Genomic DNA, 22729 nt, shown 5'->3' on the forward strand with positions numbered 1-22729 from the left:
CAGCATGAACTTGCATCGACCTCCACAGAAATAATGGGAATATTTTTTCTTGACAGATAATGTGAAAGTAATGCTCAATTCAACTTTGTAAAAAGAGAACACACATCCGCCCCCGAACACAGCTCAGTCTACATAAATAACAATTGAAAAAAATAATACAACCAAAAACAATAATACAAAACAATACATCTTTTTTTATTTAACACGATTCACATAAAACAAACAGCATACCAAAACAAATACAGTCTCATGCTGTATTGGAAGTCAAGTAATAATAATGGACACTGAGGGGGTCTGTGTAATGTGCACAGGGAGATCATTCCTTCATTTGGGACCAGCAATAGAAAAAAAGCTCTATCCCCTCTCAGCTTTCGCTTAGAATTTGGTACCTGGCCTGAGCAGCTAGATAAATTCTACATGCTTGAAGATGACCGCTGAAAACGTGCCAAGACAGAGAGCTATGTCATACTGAATTGTGGAGATATTGTGTTGAACTGTTTCTCGCCCTTTTCAGTTTTGGGCGTGCTTTAAACGACAACATGCCATTGATATAAAAACTCAAGCGCTTTTGTTCACATTAACAATTATCTATGCAATTGCGATGTGCAGTTAGCTTGCTAGCTATACTTATGCCTTGAAATTCAGTACATCTTCCGATTGGATAGCTTGCTGATTTGGTTGTTGTGCCTTGTAGTGTGCTCGCGTCACAGAGAGAAGGCAGAAAAGCAAGGCAGGCAAGAAAAAGACAGCTAGTCGTGGACCGGGGTTTCGAGCTGGCAAGACAGCTTTAGAGTGCCGCCTTGAGCATGCACACTTTATGTAGAGAAAGCGGCAAAGCAAGGTGAAAACAATGTTTAGGTCCGACGTGATAGCCAACATGAGGACTGGTAATTTACGCTGCCGTGCCTGCTTTCGAGCAACTCATTGTTATGGCCTGGAAAAGCCCAGCACTTGTCAATATTTTCGTGGCTCAAACATATAATTATGGGTAGGCATAAGAAATATGCTGAACAAAGTAGCGTTTTTCCAAGTCATAGCAGTAGTATGTGATTGACTATTGAGCTGAGTGTGGGTTCAGCACATTCAGCGGGCACACCCTCTCTGCCTGAGAGCAGAGAGAACGACTTGATTTTCTCGAATTTTGAAGCCTCATTTCATAAGCTGACTGATTTTATTTTATTTGTTATGCATTCAAATTTCACAGCGCTGCAGCCAATACTTTGCTCTGTAGTGAGTCAACCTTAGAAGAAATTCGTACATCCATTTTTAAGATGCTAGTCACTTATGGGAAAAATAGTCACGAGAGAGGTAGGAAAAGTCACAAATTTTGCAACACTGACTGCACTTTTGTGAACAAGCTCCTTTGCTTGCAGCCATGTTGTTCGTGGAAGCATCACATTGATAACAGAAGCATTTAAAAAAAATCCACATAAAATGTTCTAAGCAAAAAACTTAATCAAAAAAAGAAATTCTGTATGTGCCGTATACTCTGTAGTGCTTGTTAGCTCTGTGTTTAATCTATTTCCAATCCTTAACAAGGGAAGAACCTGATTCATGAAAAACAATTTTCTCACTGAGTGTATTTCATTGGCTTGGAGCCATCCAGGTCAACGGAATACGTCAATGAAAAGGATATCCCTTTGTGACGGTTGCAAACTCTCAGGATTCCCATGGGTGTGTCCTGAGAATGACTACAATAGGGATTTAAGTGTCATACAAAAATTTACAAGAGAGCATTTTGCAACTTCACACACGTTCTTCATCAAAACCTACCCCCCCCCCCAAGAAAAAGCATGTAAAATTGTCTTTCATCAGGAGTCCTACAAGGGCCAGACCGTGATGTTTATCATTATCATAATTATGATTGTTTGTGGGTCTGATGTATTTTAAATTATTGTGTAAAAGACTTTTTTCGTTTTTTTTGGGGGGGGGGGGACAAGAAAAAAAACGTGGGTTATTCATTTGACCCAACTGGTGGTCATTTCCTTTTCAACTGGGTTATTTCCCCCCCAACTGTTTTCAGAATGTATTTTGTAACACGGTCACAAAGTGATTAGGACATCCACAGCACATTTTTGAAGTTCTCAGTTCAAATCTCAGCTCGGGGCTTCCTGTATTGAGTTTGCATCTTCTCCACGTGTCTGTGTGCTCTCACAAGGCCTGTATGAAGACAAGTGGTATGGAAAATGATAATCTAGTGAACATGGGAAAATTACTTAAAAATCACTATAGGTTTATGACAGGTTTTTCATAGCAGTCATTTTGACACAAAGTGAAATAATACTCTTTTAAACTTTTATTAAACCAGATAAAAGTTTATAGCAAAGTCTTATTTAAAACGGTGGCCTGGCCAAACCATAAGCAGCATAGCTTGTATTAACAATGACAATAAGTAGGGAAAAAGTCACATTTTAAATGATATACTAGATTTAAAAACATATATTTATTTTTACTAATTTTGAGTATACATTTATATTATTCATCCTTTGTTTTTTGTTTGTGAAATTTGAATTGTGACGTAATTGAAATGACAAGTGACTGATTGAAAGCTAATCAAATGTGTCTATTACAACTAATACTCGTATATTAATGAATGTATTTTTACATTATTATTGTATTTTTACATATTCCCTGTAGTTAAAAATAGGATTGAGAAAATTAAACATTAAATATATTTGTCCTTTATGCCCCTCTCATTCTTTTTCAAAAGTAGTCATCCATAAACACAAATATCAATATTCAAATATTGTTAGAGCAAAATGGTAAACTCCAATAGTGGTCTCCCCAGTATTTCTTAGTGTATGTTAGTACTACTAGGGTTACTCGCGGTCCCTCTGAGACTGGGAGGCGAAAGAATTGAATAGAATCATAATTTAAGTACTTTTCTTCACATAGTTAATGGTTTTGATTAATTATTATTAGTCATGATGGTGGCACTTTGAGATTGATGCGTTTCTTTCAGTGCAAATGCACTGACCCATATTTTTCCCTTTAAAAATAGTCAAATATTTAAACAGAAATGTCACTTTTCAAGTATTGTAAGAAACAAACTCAAATAGTGATCAATATAACATCCGCTGTGTACCTTGGTATATGTATTATGTTGCTGACCTAGTTTTTGTCTCCAAATATATGAATCTTTCCATACTTATAACACTTAAAATCCACAAGTTTCCTCTCCGAAATAGTCAGACGGTGAGAAATAACCCCCTTACGTTGGAAATTATTCAAAAAAGAGAATAGCGTCTATGATTACCCGCCAGCGAGGTAAGCTTTGGCTTATTCCAGTGCGAGAGGGAATCCCTCGACGTCACCAAGGATACCAAACACAACAGCGGTGCACAAATATGGGCATGTACGTCAGCGGAACCCCGAGGCGGGACTTAAATGCCTCGGTTGTAGGCTACTCAAGGAGGATTCATTCATAAGACAAAATCTGCTTGTTTGTACCGTAATTCTGTTGTGCATTCGCCGGGTCGTGCCGCCAATCGGAGTTTATGGATCTATCGAGCTTCGGATCGAAGAAATAGTTTGAACCCGGGGAGTGGAAGGAGAACACCTCTTCGGGGCAATTTCCCCCAGCTTTCTGGTTGCGGGGAAGTGGATAAAAGCTTCTTCATGCAACTTTTTTGGGAAGACACCAGGAGCGCCTCACCGGAAAACAGCAATAAGACGAGTAACGGTGAGTTTACCGGTTTGTTGGCATACTATCACCAATCATATGGGAGCTTTTTGTTGTTTGGTCTGTTTGTAATTTTGTGCGTTCATTCTAATGACAAACAACATCGTTACCCCCAAATATGTATATATACACAAAACATGAAATATTTTGCAGGTGTCAAGTTCTCTCTCAGCCCTCGCGGGGAGATGTACCAAGGGTTCCCCGGCGACCCCGACAGCGGATCCCGTAGTAGCTCGTCCCCGTCCATAGAGTCCCAGTACCTTTCCTCCGTGGACTCATTCGGCAGCCCGCCGACCACCAGTGCTCCGCAAGTAAATCGAAACGAACACATTAAAAAGTGTCTAAATGTTCTCTTACTGCATATGTTCATGGCGCTACCCGGAAATAGCAAGGAGCTCGCTCGCTACCTACCGTCAATTTTTATCCAAATTTTTAAAAATCGTTTTCGGCGTTAGTTGTGTTATGTAAACATATCTCTGAGGGTGTACACGGTGTTTAAAAAAAAAGCTGTACCGGCTCCAGGCACGGAAAACGTGCTCGCTTCTTGTTGCCGGTGACACATACACAGTTGCTAGCTTTCTCCGTCACGGGCGAAGCCCCTCCCCTCACGAAGATCCTCCACTGTAGCGCGTTTGCTCTCTCTCTCTCTCTCTCTCTCTCTCTCTCTCGCTCTCTCTCTCGCTCTGTGTGGATGTCTCTCGCTCTGTCTCTTTTCGAGGCAGTGACGTAAATGGACGTTCTATTTTGGAATGCTGCGTCGCGTTGTCAAGGGGAACACCAGCCGGGGGTGTGACGGGGAGGAGGAAAGAGAGGGAGGGACTTTGGGGGTTCTCTCTGTTAAAGCGGCAGGCCGTCTGGTCGACGTTGCATAATAAAAAGTAATTAATATTAAAATGGCATAGATTTGTAGTATTATATAAGCAGTACTTCATGTCTAAATTCAAAAATCACTTTGCGCGCCGTATAATTACTTTCGTGAGATTGTCCATCCATCCATTTTCTGATGCGCTTTATCGTCACAAGGGTTGCGGGGCGTGCTGGAGCCTATCCCAGCTGTCTTCGGGCATTCAAATTCAGTGCTACTTTTTAAATTAACCTAACATGCATGTATTTGAAACGTGGGAGGAAGCCAGAGTTCCCGGAGAACACAAACACAAGAGAAGGAAGAACATGCAAAAACTGAGAATCGAAGTTAGGGTAACCACTGTTATTTTTATAGTTACCAGCCCTCATTTCCAGATCTGATGGATGCATTAAAGGGCATTAGGGTTTCAGCCCCAAAAATAACAGAACATCAGAAGAAAAACAAAAAAACATGAAAAACAACTCGGAGGCAACTGTTTAGTATGGCCGCCACACAATTCAGAGGTGCAGGGTTCTATTCCAGGCCCCGGCCTTCCTGTGTGGAGCTTGCATGTTCTCCCTGTGCCTGCACGGGTTTTCTCCGGGTGCTCCGGTTTCCTTCCACATTCCAAAAACATGCATGGTTGATGAATGGAGCACTCTAAATTTGTCTTAAGTGTGATTGTGAATGATTGTTTGTCTATGTGTGCCTTGCGATTGGCTGGCAACCAGTTCAGGGTGTACGCTGCCTACTGCTCGAAGACAACTGGGATAGGCTCCAGCACACCCATGACCCTTGTGTGGATAAGCGCATTAGAAAACGGAGGAATGTATAAAAAAGCAACCTAGTCATTTTATTTTTACGCCAAATGTCCATCCATCCATATAATCTACCGCTTATCCATGATCAGAGTGGCTGGAGCCTCTCCCAGCTGACAACGCCCTGAACTGGTCGCCGGTCAATTACTGGGTATAACATTTATTCACACTCACATTCACACGGTCAATGAGTGAGAACTGAATCCACGCCACCAGTACAGAAATCAGGCCAGTGAATCATCACACCATCAGTACCTCTGTGCCTACTATATTAAAATTGTTTACAGCACTTGGGAATAGTTTATTAAACCCTTGCTGTTAAATTGACTCAGGTTACTGGGACCAGTAATTCTATCTCTGCGTGTCCAAGTTTTCTCTAAGATTCCATAGTTTCCCGAATGCGTGTAAGACTTCCTGTCCATGTGTCCCTTGCCCCAGGAGTGTGTGTCAGCCGCAGCTGGCTTGAGCATTGTGGGTAGCGGGCCAGGATCCAGCGGCGGAGGGGAGATGCCCGGTTCGTTCGTGCCAACCGTCACTGCCATCACCACCAGTCAGGACCTGCAGTGGATGGTCCAGTCCACCCTCATCTCCTCCCAGGCCTCGGGGCAGAGCGGCACCACCGGCACGTCCTCCATGACCCGGCCAGTGCCACTGATTGATCCCTATGACATGCCAGGCACTAGCTACTCCTCCGGCTCCGCATTCTCTCCTCCGAGTTCGGACACCCCTGGCCCAGCACCGGGCCCCATCCGCCAGTCCAGAGCCCGTAGCCGCCGCACTCGAGAAGAGTCTGTGAGTGAAGACGGAGATGTTGGTGTGTTAGTAAGTGTGTGTGCTTGGACGGTGTGTTTGTTGGCATTCACATTTTACACAATTCTCTATCACATGAATTTTGCTTACCGGTACACTTGTTGGGTTCGAACACGTGCACATGTTCTTTGTGGAACAAACCATCCATTCAACTCGATATTTTCTGTTGTTGAAATTGGAATGGAAGATGAGCCTACAAAATATTTTTTATTGAATAAATGGCATGCTTAGTTGTGTGCAAATTAGAATATTAACTAATGACGATACTTTTGCAAAAGTAATCAGTGAAGTGGATTCAATTCTGATTTTTAACGTCCCCACACGATTTGTTTGGCACAGTTTCCGCAGCCACCAATTTTTATCCAGGTTTAGTTTCCGGGATATTTATTTTTCTTGCTTAAGGTGAACGTTACCATTTGCCCTGGCCAGGATTTGTACCTCAGTCCTTGTGTCCAAAGTCAGCTGTGTTACTCGCCAAGCCCTCCAGCCAACGAACGCCGGTTTAACCATAATACAAAAAATGGGTCTGCTGGTTAGCCGTGTTTTTAACTGAATCTATTACGATCTAAAAGCAAGAGAAACATATTGCAGCGGTATCTCACCCATGTGCGAATGCGTGTGAATGTTTACGAACGCAGAGAATGTTGGGTTTTTATTAGGGCTCATTAAAGTTTGCCCTGAAATTTCCAACATCTTCAAAATGTTCTTAAACTGAGCTTCCTTCGCTGTCGCAGCACTTTACGCCGTTGGTGTGTTTCACACAGTTAACAAGACTATCAACCAACCAAAAATATTAAATATTATAAATTTCTTCAAATTCACAACACTGCGTGACCAGCAGAAAATCACACAACTACTTCTGTGGGGGCGATCAATTATAGCAATCATCAGTGAGTCCAGGTCTTGGGTTGCCCATCCTGCCAGCCAATCACTGAGCCCTACTTTCTTTTAAATTAGAATAGGGGTGTGGTTAAGACTAAAAGCAGACCTTTGTAAGTGGAGAGAAAACGTGGGTGGCATTTGATCTGCCGCCATCTTCTATACCATTTATCCAGTATCGGGTCATAGCTGACTTTAGGCGAAAGACAGACTATATTCTAGAGTGAGCGCCAGTCTACCACAGAGCATATGTAGAGAAAGACAACCATTTATGCGCACATTCACACCATCACTGAGTAGGAACTGAATCCTGAACACCGCATAGTACAAAGTAGGGCAATAATACCACTGCGCCATCAGTAATCTTCAGAGGAACTGCTGGAACGAAAACATTTCACCCACCAATGTTCTTTTTTATTTATACATTCGGAAAAAGAATCCCCACCCCTGCGCTTGTAGAGAAAGTAACATGAGACAAAAAGCTTGATGTAAAGATATCATATTCATATATCACTGGAGACAATTCGGTATGACTCCTTCCGAGTCAAAGCGACACACTTAAGCACTTCTTCTTTTCACCCTAGCTGACTCCCGAAGAGGAGGAGAAGCGACGTGTCCGTCGAGAGAGGAACAAACTGGCCGCCGCCAAGTGCAGAAACCGCCGACGGGAACTCACGGACAGGCTGCAATCGGTAAGCTTGGCTAAGACTCGTATATTTTCACATTCTAATGAGATCCAATACATTTTTTTTTTCAAAAATGAATATTTTCATAACCACACAGCAGGAATGCAAACTCCACACAGAAAAACTGGGTTTGAGGTTTTAATCTTCTGAACCCCATAACTGTGTCTGCAAGTTCAGCAAGCTAACGCCCAGGACATTGTGCTGCCCTCATCGAATCATATTTCAAAATAAATACATTAGCATACCGCTCAATGGACCGAAAGGTCCTCTGACAGGAAAAAAACACTCTCGCCTCTGATCGAAATTCTTATTGACCTCTTTAATTGCAGCCAAGTTGATTGTGCAGGTGTGCCTGATAAGGGTTGAACGACTTCAATTTTTTTTGTAGATGTGCCAATGTGATAATACGTAACTTGACATTGTTTCAGCGATGATGTCGCTGATATTTTTTCAATAAACTAGTCCGTGCACGCTTTCGCGTCATCACACAAGTTCACTTAATTACTTTCCCCACCGTCTACCCCCAACCCCTGTACTCGTTCATGCGATCATGGTCTGACACTCATCCATTCACATCCAGACATCTTAATTCCCTTGTAGACCGTTGGAACTCTCACACTGCTCCATGTAACGCAACTACAGGCTTGCGACTCCCCATTATACTGTATTTATATGTATGTATAAAGCGTGTGACGGAAAAGTGGTTAGGACTGCACGACTGTCTGTGTTTTATGTTATGTGTTGTGTTTATTATTTTACTTTATGTTAACTGTTTTGTAAAGCGCTTTGTTACAGCTGCCGCTGTTGTGAAAGCGCTATAGAAATCAGCATGTATTGTATTGTATTGTATTGTATGTATTTCAATTGTTACAGGAGGGCATGCGTTGAGTTTACTAATGGCCGATGTGAGGATTGAGGCTGTTAGGCTAGAGTGAACAGATGTCTTTTCAGATAGGCGTTCGTAGTACTTTTGTTGGATTGATTTGCCTATTTTGCAATTGATCGTGCGAGCAGGCTCAGTTTTAGTGAAATGTTTACTTGAGGCGGCACAGCTAGATTGCCTGTTTCCAGTGATGCGTCTGTGATGAGCCAAAACAAGTGACTGGTAATTCATCGACTTCAAGCTGTAGTCGTCTCGAGTTGACTTGAACCAAAGAGTCGAATGGCCGCCTCATTTTAAACGTTAGGACCTCATAAAGAGACCATCCTATAGCCAGGGTAAAATACTAATCAGAGTGCTTAATACACAATATCTTCAGTAGACCCTTCATTTTCCATGACCTTTCTCATCATTTGTTCCTCCCTCCGCCCACACAGGAGACGGACATTCTGGAGGAGGAGAAGGCTGAGCTGGAGGCGGAGATTTCTGAGCTGCAGAAAGAGAAGGAGCGCCTGGAATTTGTCCTGGTGGCCCACCAGCCCAAATGCAAGATCCTATACCAGGAACAGCCTCAGCCAAGCTCGGCACAGCTCCCCATGCAGAACTTACAAGCTCCCCCCACCATTGCGGGCTTGGCTGTGAAGGATGACTCTTTCTATTTGGCTCCTGCCTACTCAGGCCACGCAGCCTCAACACAGTCGCAGATTCCGCCTCAAGCGCAGCAGCAGCAACATGTCCAGCAGCCTCAGCCAGGAATGATACAGGAGGTAGAGTTTTCTCGTTCTTTCTATGGCCCGAATGAGGCGGCGGCACCTGGCGGGCCGTGCTTCATGGCCGGCGACGGTGGTGGTGGTGGTGGTGGTAACCATGACGATGCGGGAATTGCCAGCCACAGCACTTCATACACATCTTCATTTGTGTTCACCTACCCAGAGGGAGCCTGCGGGGTCAGTGCCAACCATCGGAACAGCAGTAGCGAGCAGTCATCCGATTCCTTGAACTCGCCTTCCCTGCTGGCGCTCTGACTGCCCGACAAAATACCGTACCTAAATGCTCGCTGAATAGGGGCTGACTGCTGCCCATTTAACTTAAAGAACAAAATTAACGCGCATTCCAAGAGAGAGACGGATTCAAATTGCAAACGTCAATCAGTCAGCGTGCATGTAAAATACAGCGTAAATTAAACTCGGTCTCCAGTGAGCGGCCACAACTGCAACCGGTGCCCCCCCACCTTGTTCCCTCTGAGGGTCTATCATGCTCTCCTCCATCCTTGCCCTTCCACTAGCCTCTTTTGCCCAGCGCCCAGAGGTGAGACACTTACCGCTCACCCTTCATCCTCCCAGCCCTCCCTCAGCTTCCTCATGTTTGGAAGTTGGCGATCACCGCGTTGTTACAATTCCTCTGCCGTGCCAGCATCTGTTTCTCCTCTTCTGTCTCTTGTGTTTCTCCCCCTCTCTCTGCTTGAAGTCCTCCACGCCCAAGAGCCCGAAGACCCCCTCCAGTCCCTGGGACCTTGAGTGAATCGCCCGGCCCCCAACCTAATACTTACACCTTAACTGCTCCATGTCGACTTGGATCGAGATTCTGCAGCTTGTTCCAAACAAGCACACACTTCACTGGGAGCTCCAGTTCAACATTTGAAAGCACAGTTGATGCAAAAAAAACCAGCAAGGCGGAGGTCTTTGGTTGAGCCACTTCTTGACACGATGAACACAAGGCATGTTGAGTGGCTCTGTGGGGGGGGGGGATGCTTTTGTTGACGTGAGCCAAATGCAAAACTATCCAAAAAAATGTAAGTAAAAGCTCTGTCCGTGTAGATTCTGAGTCATGCCCGTCATGGTAATCCGGAAGGGGTGAATCGAGGCAACCGGATTTGTCTTGTTTGTTGAAGATATTCCAATCTTTAATTCAAAAGGCTTCTTCCGTTCTCAATTTGTCAGATGATATGTGAATCATCTGACAAATCATCTGAATTCTTCAGCGAAAAATTCTGAACTACAGAAGCCTTTGGATTGAAGGCGAAATGTCATCAACAAACGCAAAGAACGCCATGCGGCTGCCTCGATTCAACCTTTTTAAAAGATGTCGCTCTTGCCAACTGTGTGGAGGGTTTCTCTCTCAGTCAGAAGCTTCACCACACCACCATGGCTTTTGAGTCTCCGGATGATGCTTTTTTTTCTTGCCTGTTTGCCTTTAACGGGAAATGCAGACAACCTCTCAATATGGGGCGTGCATATGACTGCACCTGGCCTGTTTATTTCTTTCTTGAGTGAGGTTGTCACGGAGGCTGACCCGGAAACAAATAGAGGAGATTATCCGGGCCGATGTTAGGGCGCCAGCGTCCTCTCCTGCCTGTGAATTTGTGCCATTTGTTTTTTGCTCGTACGTTCCAGTGACACTTGTTGCATATTTTGTCTTTTTTATGTATTTGAGTGTTCTGCTTTTACTTGTACGCCAACTGCAGCCCACCTCCAACTCTGTTGTTGTTGCATCGTTAAGTATATATTTTTTTCCCTTGATTTGATTGTTTTCATGTGGCAACTTTGGAGGTATGTGCACTTAAAGGTTTTGTGTGTGTTGAAAGTAAAAAAAAAATCTTGTTCCATCTCCCATGTAAGAAGATTTTTATATTTAAATATATACATGCAGTATATATATATGTCTGTGTATGTATAAATAAGTGTATGCGCTATGATTGTCAAGTATGAATGTGTAGAGGGGATATTTTTGTCAATGAAGAAATTTGAAAGATGTTCTTGAGATTTACTTTTAAAATGAATATTTTTGTAAGAGAATGAAAAAAATTATAGAAATATATATACTGTATGATAGGTTTAAAAAAAATGGCCCTGTCCTTTAACATGAAGCATGATGTCATTGCCTCTCGCCATGTGTATTTATGTTTTACAAAACAGTATCAAGCACTATCCAAGATGGTCAATGTATGTATGTAACTATGACTATGTTACAAGGTTGTGATGACGCCATTTGTTTTGTCTGATTTTTCTCTGTGAGGTCTGACCCAAAGCTACTGACACCACCACTTTATCTTCAAAAATCGAAATTAAAAAAAAGTACAGTATACTGAAGTCACTGTTACATCTACACAAAACATGTTATTTGTATTTCTGCCCTTATAATAAACAAATAATATGCTTCAAGAATGAACTAAAAGGTGTATTTGAAAGAAAAACATATCATTTTACATAAAAGGCTTTATTTTTTTTGAATAAACAAATAAAAATGTGACATCCAAATAATGACAAATTGATGGTATAGTCTGAGTGGCTCCTGGTGCTTAGGAAATGGGTGGACCTCACTTTTTGAACAGCTGATTAAGAAATATTTCGGGACACCTTTTTGATTGATTTTCTCTCCAAAATGCAAATGTGATGAGAATATGTTTTTGTGTGTCAGAATACGCATAAAACATGTTCACTAGTTCTCATGTATATAGTTTTTTCTTCATTGTGGTGCCTCTTTTAAATCATGATAAAAGAAAAAGGCAGTTATATGTTGTACACCACAGTTTACATTGGCTCTAGACTCCCTTGATGGACAGAGTAGTGAATTCCATGCAGCTGAATCTGTGGAAGCATATCAATCACCTTTTCATTGCATCACGAGAATAATCAATGATGATTAAGAATATTCAATGCATCATTGAATGTGTGAATGACACTTCAGAGGCCCTTGCACTGAACGCACATCCATTCATTTCTTTCCTTTGTGGGTTCCTTTTACTTTCTATAATGATGACACAATCAACCTGCTTGTACTGTACAACAGCCATCGACAAGAGTTGCTCCTATTTTTCTATGCTGAGGTGAATGTTGCAATGTATTTGTATTATTCTGCACAAGTCGCATATCTACACATAGTTGTACTTTTTGGGTGTGAAATGCAATACTTACGATGCTCTTGGATGAACATAATGTAGCAAATATTAGTCGGGGATGATAAACTGACTGCTACTGTATGTCCAGTGTGATACTGTATTGCAAGAAAAACTTCAAATATTCCCACAGACTTACTACAACATTTATTTTCTATGGAGAAAAGTTATGAATTATTGATTTTCCGTCTTTTATTTCAAATTCCTTTTGGGTGCACATTCATTTATATCAATGTTTCATCTTTTTCCCCATATTTGACATTGTATGTTTTCATTATTTTTTGCTGCAAACTATTGTCACATAATGACAAACTGTACGCATTGAGGTTACAACAGTGAAAGAGCCAAAGATATCTTGTTGGATATGTGACAATAACTTTTCTTATATTTACAGTTAAGTTTGACATCAGGGTGCTACGACATTATTATTTTCTGCACAAATAATGTCAGATGGTTTTCAGTTTTGATGACACATGCGCACACACACACACACACACACACGCACACACACGTACACGCTTATGCACACACAAACATACGTGTGTGTGTATGTGTGTGTATATGTGTGTGTGTGTGTATATGTAAAGACGGCCCAGTGCACCAGTGGTTAGCGCGTCGACCTCACAGTGCAAAGGTCGTGGGTTTGATCCTGGCTCCGGCCTTCTTGTGTGGAGTCTGCATGTTTCTGTGTGCCTGCTCTAGTTTCCTCCCACATTCCAAAAACATGCATGGCAGGCTGATTGAACACTCAAAATTGTCCCTAGGTGTGAGTGTGAGCGTGGATGGTTGTTCATCTGTGTGTGCGCCCTGCGATTGGCTGGTAACCAGTTCAGGGTGTCCCCCGCCTACTGCCCAAAGACAGCTGGGATAGGCTCCAGCACCCGCAGCGACCATTGTTAGGATAAGTGGATCGGAAAATTGATGGATGGAGATAGATAGATACATACATACACACCCTTTATTTTTCTAAACTTATTGTCAGGCCTATTATGCTTGAAGGGGACCAAAACATGTGACAAATATATTCAGCTTCTGAGATATATATATATATATATATATATATATATATATATATATATATATATATATATATATATATATATATATATATATATATATATATATATATATATATATATATATATATGTATATATGTATATGTATATATATATATATGTATATATATATATATGTATATATATATATATGTATATATATATATATGTATATATATATATATATATATATATATACACACACACAACGTCCACACATCCTTAACTGAATATAAATTTTCCTGAAGCTCAATAAAGTATCTACTCAACTGATATCTTAATCAAAATGCAGTTGACTTGAAAAGAAATTGCAGTAATAAAGAGTATATCATTGAGATGCATCTCTCTCCTCTTAAATTATCTCCTTTATTATTAACTCCTCTTATCGTGCACTTGCTTTGCCATTGTGAATTTACCGATTTGGGGGAAATTGTAATAAACTGGAAGCCGATGTAAATTTGGGAATTGTCAGCTAAATTTTTAATCACATTAATAATAATACTAATAAAAATGTATCTTGATTTTTTTGTGTCTTTTTGTGTTGATTATTTGTGTATGGGGCATCATGGTGATAGATTGATTTGGCTTTTGATCGGATCGGTGGGTTGTTTGACCACAGATGCACTGTGATTGGCTGACCGCCACACTTTCTTATACACCACCTTTTACGAAATTCAGCTGGGATAAACTCAAGATGGTGCGCTAGCGACCTCAAGTGCTCGTCACCGAAACTTCAATCGGCACTGGAAGTGACGGAAAGGTAAGGAAATGATGTCAGTGGAACAGTGACGTCGCCGCACATTTTAGTAAACATGGCGTCCGTGACAACAGGTGAGAAAGACCGAAAAGGCCCGACTTCAAAAGCTGAACATTTAACACCGCATTTTTCCGTTTTGTTTCCACACTGGGGCCTGTCATTGTTTTACTGCAATGCCAACATATTAGACCGTTTCCGTCCAATTAATGTCGCCGGTGATCGTAAGCGGTATTTTGTTCGCGACAATAGTCCCTCCTTAGCTAATTGCTATCGCGATGCTAAATAGTTGCTTCTTTACATTGGCGCTTGAATGAATGACGTCCGTTTGCTGGTTAAATGTCGGGATGAGGCAACTGCGTGTTGAATTGCAGATAAAATGAGCGTGAGTTAATTGTTGGTATTTTGCAATAGTTTCGTGCTAACCTTCAAATATCACATCAGCTTCGATTGAAGGGTCAAGTGAAATGAAGTCTGTCGTTGCATTTAACGCCTCATCCTTGTCCGTGTTGGTGACTCCAAACGAGTACATGTTGTGTAACGTGTCGGGATGGGCCATTGTTGTGGCAGCTGCCGCCATCACTTTGCGCCAGCCATGAGCTTGAGTACCCGTAGTTATAAATAACCTCCAGCTGCTTGTGGTCAGCATGTGTTATACTTAACTTGTCTCCTCTGTCCCGCCGTGGCACTTCTGTGCAACGTTTGTTCAAGTGAAAGTCGTGATGATGAGTTCAGTACTGACCATGTCGATCAAAACTGAACATGAGTATCGTTGTGAAGGCAGATTGTCAAGATGTACTTTTATGGAGGACAGTGTCAATTTATGTAGTCATACAAAACAAAACTATAATGCATCATGTCCCCGGTTATGTCTTTGCCTTGTGGGTCACCACAGTAGCTCATATCTGCATTGCCCATTGAAATAAATGGAAATGGCATTAATCCCGTTAATTTTTTTTAAGGTTTGTGTTTTCTTAATAAAGAAACATAGCCCAGAATGATATTATACTTTATGAAAAGATAAAGTGGTTAAATTGAATGTAAAAAAATAACCGTTTGTGCTGCATGATTTAATGCCTTGGCTGGGCAATACAAAACTATCATGCAGACAAAAATAAGAAAATGCTCTGATATTAGTCATTTTTCGTAGTGCATAAATACTCTATGCTTGTTAGTATCAGTGCCAATCCACATTTGTTGCTCAAGTGTGCGCTGCTTCTAAAATGATGATTATTGATGGTAACCGTTGGCGTTTCAGTGGCCTTTTGCATTGTTTTAGCATTCCGCCAAGTGGACTTTACCTGGCCAAAGCTGGGTGGTTGTTATAAATACGCCATTATCTTAGTTTTATGTACAAACATCTTGTTCAATATTTGGCTAACTGCTAATTATTGTGAAGTGAAGTGAGTTTCAATGCCACTATACAAGTGGTCCCACTGGCCTTTGTACTACATCCTGTAGACTTGTCTTTTTTCCACTTATGTTATTAATTTATTGCTTTATTGTTGTATATATGATATTTGATCAGTTCACAGCACTTTGTATACAGCATTGGTTGTTTTAACCCTGGAAAACCCACGGGGTCAACTTTGGCCGCTATAAATTCTGCTACTCAAATGCTACACTTAAATCACAAAGAGTCAAATATGGCCCTCATCCTAAATTAGGATTAAAGCATTGAATATTTGAAAAAAAAACACATGTTTTGGTGTTCAGTGAACATATAGCAGGTATTTAATGTATAATTCATCATTTTCCAAAGAAGAAAAAGGTTCTTGGGTATTCCAGGGTTAAAGTACTCTATCAATACAGTTTAGTTGATCTTTTATCTCAAGTTTGTGCTCGCAGATCAAAGCAAAACTCTTCTCTGTGGTGGTGTGTAAAATTTACAAGACATTCTTATTTTCACTTGATAGCAACTGTAATTGTTGATTATTGTGAATGATCATTTGACTTTGTGTCCTGCAATTGACTGGTACAGTAATCCCGATTTTTGAGTGAGCTGGGATAGGCCAAAACTCACACCCAGACCTAATGATGACAAGGTTTATTTTAAAAAATGGAAGAGCAGGATTTACTCAATTGTTTGTCCAGGTTGCTAACATTATCTTTTTGACATCTTTAGCCACTTCCGAGTGGATCCAGTTTTTCAAGGATGCCGGCATCCCAGCTGGCCTGGCCGTCACCTATGCAGTCTCTTTTGTGGACAACAGGTAGGTACGTTTTGAATGACTCCAGAAACACAACTATCTGTATGGAAGCAATTAAAAACATAAATTTTCCTGAGGGTAAAAAGGCAAATTGAGCTGTGTTCTTCACACTTGTCGTTTAATGAAATCATTTACAATATTAGTATTCCAGAAAATGTGGCTACGTATTTTTTTTCATCTGTGTTGCTTCAGAATTCAGAAGAACATGCTGATGGACCTGAGCAAGGACATCATGATGGACCTTGGCATCACGGTTGTTGGTGACATCATTGCGATTCTCAAACACGCCAAGGTCGTCCATAGACAGGTCGGGTCCCACTGTGGATTTGTTGGAATGTTGACAACGGGCAGTACTGAAATCCATGCCATCTTACTTCCCATTTCCACTGCACAGTGTACCCACTTGTCTTGTCAAGCCTCTACTCCATATTGCACACATTTCTGTTGGTAGAATCTGGAACTTCTACAAAGTATTTCTGCCGATACCATTTGGATGACGTGAATCACTGCTGGTCAATCAATGGCCATTTGTCACCGATGTAACCTGAAATCAATAAGCAAAACCATTTTTGAAGTAGAATGCACTGTTGCTGCACAGTGGGAAAATGGGATTATTGCTGGACTGTGGAATATGCCTAAGCGTTAACTCGACAATTAATGCTCCAGATTGGGGAGGGGGTAGATGTTGACATTGTCAGGGGGAAAGATCGATTTGTTCAACCTTAAGGCACTTAATTTGGTGTGTAAAATAGAATATATTTTGCAACAACTTCCCCATTCAGGACATGTGCAAATTGGCAACAGAAGCCATCTCCTCAGGACAGACCAGCGTCAAAGCTGAGCTCAGAAGAACTGCCAACACTCGTAAGTACCACTCAGGCTTAGCAATAAATACTCGCCGCCCACAAAAATAAAGGTTATTTTGTGTGAGTGTGATTGTCCATACATACTGAAAACATTCAACCGCATTGGTTTCAGGTCTGAGACTCTGCATTTGTGTACCTTTTTTTTTTTTTAAACACATTGCTGGAAGTACAAAGTATTGCCTGAGTGGAGGCGAAAGATGGGGTGTGCTAGCTTTATTCATAGCTGCTCTTGTTCCAGACACTACCTCAATACTGTTTCCTCTGAAACCTCACCCTCATCGAGCTATGCCGTTAAAAAACAGCTTCTGCAAATTATGAAATGAAAGACATCATTTTTACAATGTGGGCCGGCGATCTTTGCATTTTTTTGACCAAACATTCTATTATCACAAATGTTACGTGACAACGCTATCGGATTGGGCCAACTACGTTGTAGTAAACTGTCAAGGGATTTGTATAGTAATGTTGACACACGAAAACTAAATTGGGGAGTACATGGACTACAGTATTTAGGCTAACCAAAATCCACTTGTTACTCCAGTTACAATTCCCTTGTTGAAAGATGTTTCTGCACTGAAACGATTAAAACACACCCAAGAACAGCAATGACATCATCACAAAATTGAGCAGCTGACTAAAAATAAATATTATCCATCAATTAAATCATCAGCCATCAATTCCATGTCAAATATCTTAATATGGAAAAAAATGGTGACACAATTCATGATTCAACTCATGCCTATTGTCACTCATGCAAATTGTCAAACTTAGCGCTGTTACCTAATATTAATGCAATATCCAGCTCTGTTTAGCTTTTGGCTTCTCTTTTTGTATCAATAGCAAACTTGGTGTCATGACTTCAAATGCTCACTCATAAGATAAGATAAGATAAGATAAGAAAACCTTTTATTTGTTTCACAATGGAGAAATTCCCAATTTACAGCAGCAAAATTATGAGGAGCTGCTCTCGCGGCGCCATCTTGCACTGTTATCGGACATGAGGTGGCTTTCCAGTCACAAAATGATTTATTTTCCCCCATCATCCCTTAGCAGCCACTCGAATGATAGCCAACGCCTTGAGCCATGACTCCCCTCCAACCACTCCAGCTCGTCGCCCCGACAACCGCCTCTCGGTCACAGTGTCCAACGTTCAAGCAAGCAAGGGTAGCAAAGCAGGTAAAGCACAGCCTGCTCCATATCTTAGGACTTTTTTGTCCCCCTCACCCTCCATGATTCCATTTGTCTGACCGCTTACTTCTTCTCTTGACAGCGGTCAGTCAGCCAGAAGACGAAGGGAACGAGTTGTCAGCTGCGAAGCGCCGACGTGTGACAGCAGAGATGGAAGGCAAGTACATCATCAACATGCCCAAAGGCACCACGCCACGCACACGCCGCATCCTGGCCCAGCAGGCCAAGAAAGGTAGGCCTGAACCAGCGGGGCTGGGTGCCTCGCCGCGTGACTCCCGACACGGCTAATCGACTAATCACTACTAAAGGTTCTCAACCTCCAATCAAGGCATGGTAGAATATGGTTTGCTCGGCATACACTTGATGCCTCTCTTGGATTAATATTTCACACGACACTAATCTCCTGCTGATAGTCGTTTTGCTTTTATTCAGTCAGATCTGTCAGCCTTCCTTCTAGGATTTCCTTCATTTTTCCTGATTCAAAACAAGGGTTGATACATTTTAAAAGTGCCCCCCCCCCCAAGTATCGTTAAAAAAATGTGAAAATAAGTGCTGCTTATTGAAAACAACGTCCCCTTTGTCAAAACATACATTTGCAGACATGATCCATAAAGGGGAAATAAACCCCAAAATGGTCCTTAAAATGATATGTTTTATGCATTTCCACTAGTCTCTATGCGTCATTCTGATTAATATTGCATTTGTGCAATATGAGTTGATCAGCAAAATCCACCTGTTTTTAGCCATCTCAGGGGGCAGACACTTTGCAGCTTTCTGACAACTGGAAATGACATCATCGTTGCGTGGCTCATTTTCGAAAAACGGGTGAGCAATATGAAACAGAATGCCATGGTTGGACTTGTGGGCTGCATTGAACATAATATTGCAAAGAAATTTTGAGGATTGACTTCTCCTCTAATTAAGATTTTTTTTAATATATAAATTGAGCCATTCTTCCGAATGACAAAATATATGCACCTTGGAAGCACTTAAACTTGACTCAAAAGTATCCAACCTGTCGACAAATGACGGCTTTTGAGACATGTAGCTAGGCAAGCAGCATATCTTAGGCAGTGTTCCCCACAATTGCCTTTCACCGGGCTCCTTCACTTGCTACAGAACTCAATGTGAAAATGATTCGTCTGATATTGTCAGTTTATTCACGGGACTCAGTGTTACAAGAACGCTTGTAAAAGTCACAAAGTGACCATAACGCTAAATTGGCAGCCCTAATTGTGCTTTTGTAAACTTTTTTTTTTGTTTGACTCCTCACCTGGCTGTGCTTTGAACCCTTGTGTAGTTTAATATATGGTAACCAAAATATTAGAATCAGCTTCCACCCAGTATGATGGTTTTAACAACTGCTGCATTACCTTTTGGCTCTATTTATTCATTCTCCTTAGAATGTGATGTTGTATCTTCCTACGTGGGCCATCGAGCGTGCATCGTGTCAGGCTGACTTCGTGAATTTTGTAATTAGATGGTAAATTCATGTTTCATTAATCACCATATTTTGTCTCAGAAATTAGACATAACGTTGGTTTTCTGCCTTTTATTGGGAGTTTTTGTCCTGGCCGTACACAACCGAAGCTCCATTCCTCACAGTCGGACATAAATCGGAATGAAACCTTAAAAGCCATCTGTTATGTAAAAGGGCAGTGACACATTTGCGCCGCTTGAGATAGTGACTGAACTTTTATTTTTTCCGATTGTTTTTCAACTTGCCGCTGATTCATCAAAATGTGTGAAACTGTCAAATGTTTTCTGTGCTTGTGCCAACACAAGGTTTGAAGCGCACGTCGGTGTTCGCAAGACTTGGCGCCGAATCGAAGGCGGACCCAGCAGCCAGCACTAACAAGGTGAGGGCCATCAGTTTGTCTCCTTTATATCGCTAAATGGATACAGACTGAACACTGTAGTCAGCTAATAGGATTATGGAATGCCAGAGGGGTTGACTTGAAACTTCTGAGATGTGGGTATGGCACAGGATGCTGCAATGTCAATTTTTGTCATTTAAAAAAAATGTTTTAATGTTTTTGAATGTGGAGCTTCTTTCATCGAGACGGGTTTATGACTTGGCAAGTCACACATCCTCGCCGGTGGACTTCTGGGTGAGATCAAGCTGGACTGGAAAACATCAGGATTTGGACGGATTGTGTCATGAATATAGCGGGAGATCCCGTGTGCAAGGAAATGTTCACGGTTCTTGGCTGATGATGGCAAAATAGCAGCCGTCAAATGTGTGAGGATGACTTTCTGACTTGCTTACCACGCTCCTTGTGTTGTCAGCCCACAGGCGTCTTCAGCCGTCTGGACGCAGCAGACGAAGTGGAGGCGGAGCCAAGGTCGGGAAAGTTGAAGCTGACCGCGCAGGAGGACGACAGCGACGGAGAAGGGTCCGTCCTCCAGTACGCGGGCGTCCTCAAAAAGTTGCTGCCCTCCCCGAGGAGCGAGCCCATTAAAAAGCGCGCACCCACCACACTACGGCGCCTGGGCGGCAAGTTGAAGCGACCGCCGCCCGACACCTCCACCCCGTCGTCCTCTTCCAATGGTGTCGCAACTAAAATCAGCGTGCTTCAGAGACTGGGTAAGCACCAGCGCGCCACCGCCCCCTCCTCTGCGGTGTCTCCCCCACCTGCTGACACGCAGGACAATAGAGTGACGAGCACTCGGCCCAGGGCCAAGCAGAAAGTGAGCGTGGTGCGCTGCAAAGTCAGCAGCAGCAGCAACAGCAACAGCACTGGAGCAGGAGCCAGAACAGGAACAGGAGCAGGAGCGGTGGACTGTGCTGGCGCCCAGATGGACTGCAAGGCTGTCAGCGTTTTCAAGAGGCTAGGCAATAAAAACAAGTAATACACGTCCCAAATGTTGTGCAGCAAGGACTGTGGATTCATTTGGGGGAAAATTAGGTTTTTATTTTTATTTTTTCTGTACAGACACTGACCCAAAACTAAATATTTTAGTTTGAACTTTGGTGCCATGGGTAACCTCATTTTTCCAAATTATCAGTGCTCCTCCCACCCAACAAATCAAATTTTTTTTTAATTGCTTGGACAGAAATACTGCAATGTTAGCTGACATTTATCATTCTTAAGATTTTGGTATTTAAGCATTAAAAAAAAAATCCAAATGCATGAGCATGGCATGGACTGAAGTGCTAGTATTATCGTTTTAATAATTTACCCGTGAACGAGGGTTGCTGCTGCCCAAACCTTCCGTCACAGTATTTATAGTCTGCAACATATCATGACAATTTTCTGAAGTCATTTTTAATGTAAAATCTAAAAAGGTAATTTACGTCCCTCTTTTCATTTTATACAATAGTGAAAACCTATTGTGATTCACCTTTTGGTCAAGCCATAGGAACTTATTAGGAAACTTCTTGTCGACTCTATTTGAGCATCCGCACAAGTTGAAATGATTCCGATACATCTCACAAACTCTCTTACCTTAGTATAGACCGCCTACCTGAAAGGGAGCGTGGGTTGAGTGTTCTTATAACACAGCATGTATAGATTTGAGTCGACTTGATTTCACACCGTACGGAGCATGGTATGCTACATCTTTGTCTTTGTTGGAGAAATGAAAATATCAATCTTATGCCCTTTCTCCATTGTACCGGTTCTACACTGAAACAGCCTGGTTCCGCCCTGTGTTTCCTTTTTCAATACAGCTATTTGAAGCTGGGTACTTAGAATGGAACCGTTCCTCAGAAGCTCTTCCAACCCGAACACCGCCGTCGTCGTCGTCATTTGATTGGCCGGGCTGTGGGTCCACAAGGTGTTTTATTTTTTTTTCACCTGCCCGCCATCTCGTGGTGTAACAGCTGTAGGTCTTTTTTAGACTTACATTTACACTTGAACTTTATTACCATTGTAAATATTTAAAGTGTTGTTTTTTAAAAAACTTTTATTGTCTTGAGAAACAAAGAAGAAATGTTTAAAAGAAAACAAAGAACCCGTGCTTCGTAACGCAATTAAAATGAAGCGTCCAAATATCTTTTTTGTCAATTTATTTTTACTCTTATGGCTTGGATTATAATTCAGATTTCAGCAACAGTGTGATCAAATCCAATTTTATCCCAAGATGTTCATGTTTCATATGGAAACGTGGACGACACTTAAGCACCAAACCACTCTCGACACTGCATAAAGTTTATGT

At 41.7% G+C, this 22729-nt stretch overlaps 2 protein-coding genes and 1 long non-coding RNA gene across 8 annotated transcripts; 2 read left to right on the top strand and 1 right to left on the bottom strand.

Moving 5' to 3' along the window:
- Nucleotides 1-174: 174 nt before the first annotated feature.
- LOC127609436 (uncharacterized) lies at nucleotides 175-3590 on the bottom strand. The gene is made up of 2 exons (XR_007964568.1): nucleotides 3451-3590; nucleotides 175-2160 (listed from the first exon to the last, which is right to left on the bottom strand). It is a non-coding gene; the product is annotated as an uncharacterized LOC127609436 (long non-coding RNA).
- Nucleotides 2155-12748, top strand: fosb (FBJ murine osteosarcoma viral oncogene homolog B). 3 transcript variants are annotated; one of them, XM_052079253.1, is made up of 6 exons: nucleotides 2155-3682; nucleotides 3836-3993; nucleotides 5783-6166; nucleotides 7618-7725; nucleotides 9037-9366; nucleotides 9533-12748. In XM_052079253.1, exons 1-6 carry the CDS (start codon nucleotides 3619-3621, stop codon nucleotides 9596-9598), a joined length of 1110 nt encoding a protein of 369 aa, XP_051935213.1. In that variant the 5' UTR covers nucleotides 2155-3618; the 3' UTR covers nucleotides 9599-12748. The 3 variants fall into 3 exon arrangements, with proteins under 3 accessions (XP_051935213.1, XP_051935211.1, XP_051935212.1); XM_052079251.1 differs by having other exon boundaries at nucleotides 9037-12748; XM_052079252.1 differs by having other exon boundaries at nucleotides 5783-6136; nucleotides 9037-12748.
- A 1545-nt stretch (nucleotides 12749-14293) lies between these two features.
- On the top strand, nucleotides 14294-22565 carry c10h19orf47 (chromosome 10 C19orf47 homolog). Of its 4 annotated transcripts, none has more exons than XM_052079260.1 (8): nucleotides 14294-14381; nucleotides 16430-16521; nucleotides 16707-16821; nucleotides 17297-17378; nucleotides 18431-18556; nucleotides 18651-18800; nucleotides 20354-20427; nucleotides 20858-22565. In XM_052079260.1, exons 2-8 carry the CDS (start codon nucleotides 16460-16462, stop codon nucleotides 21419-21421), a joined length of 1173 nt encoding a protein of 390 aa, XP_051935220.1. In that variant the 5' UTR covers nucleotides 14294-14381; nucleotides 16430-16459; the 3' UTR covers nucleotides 21422-22565. The 4 variants fall into 4 exon arrangements, with proteins under 4 accessions (XP_051935220.1, XP_051935219.1, XP_051935217.1 ...); XM_052079259.1 differs by having other exon boundaries at nucleotides 16430-16517; nucleotides 18434-18556; XM_052079257.1 differs by having other exon boundaries at nucleotides 14295-14381; nucleotides 16430-16517.
- The last annotated feature ends 164 nt before the right edge of the window (nucleotides 22566-22729 follow it).

This window comes from Hippocampus zosterae, chromosome 10 (genome assembly GCF_025434085.1).
Source record: "Hippocampus zosterae strain Florida chromosome 10, ASM2543408v3, whole genome shotgun sequence".
Taxonomy (NCBI): Eukaryota; Metazoa; Chordata; class Actinopteri; order Syngnathiformes; family Syngnathidae; genus Hippocampus; species Hippocampus zosterae.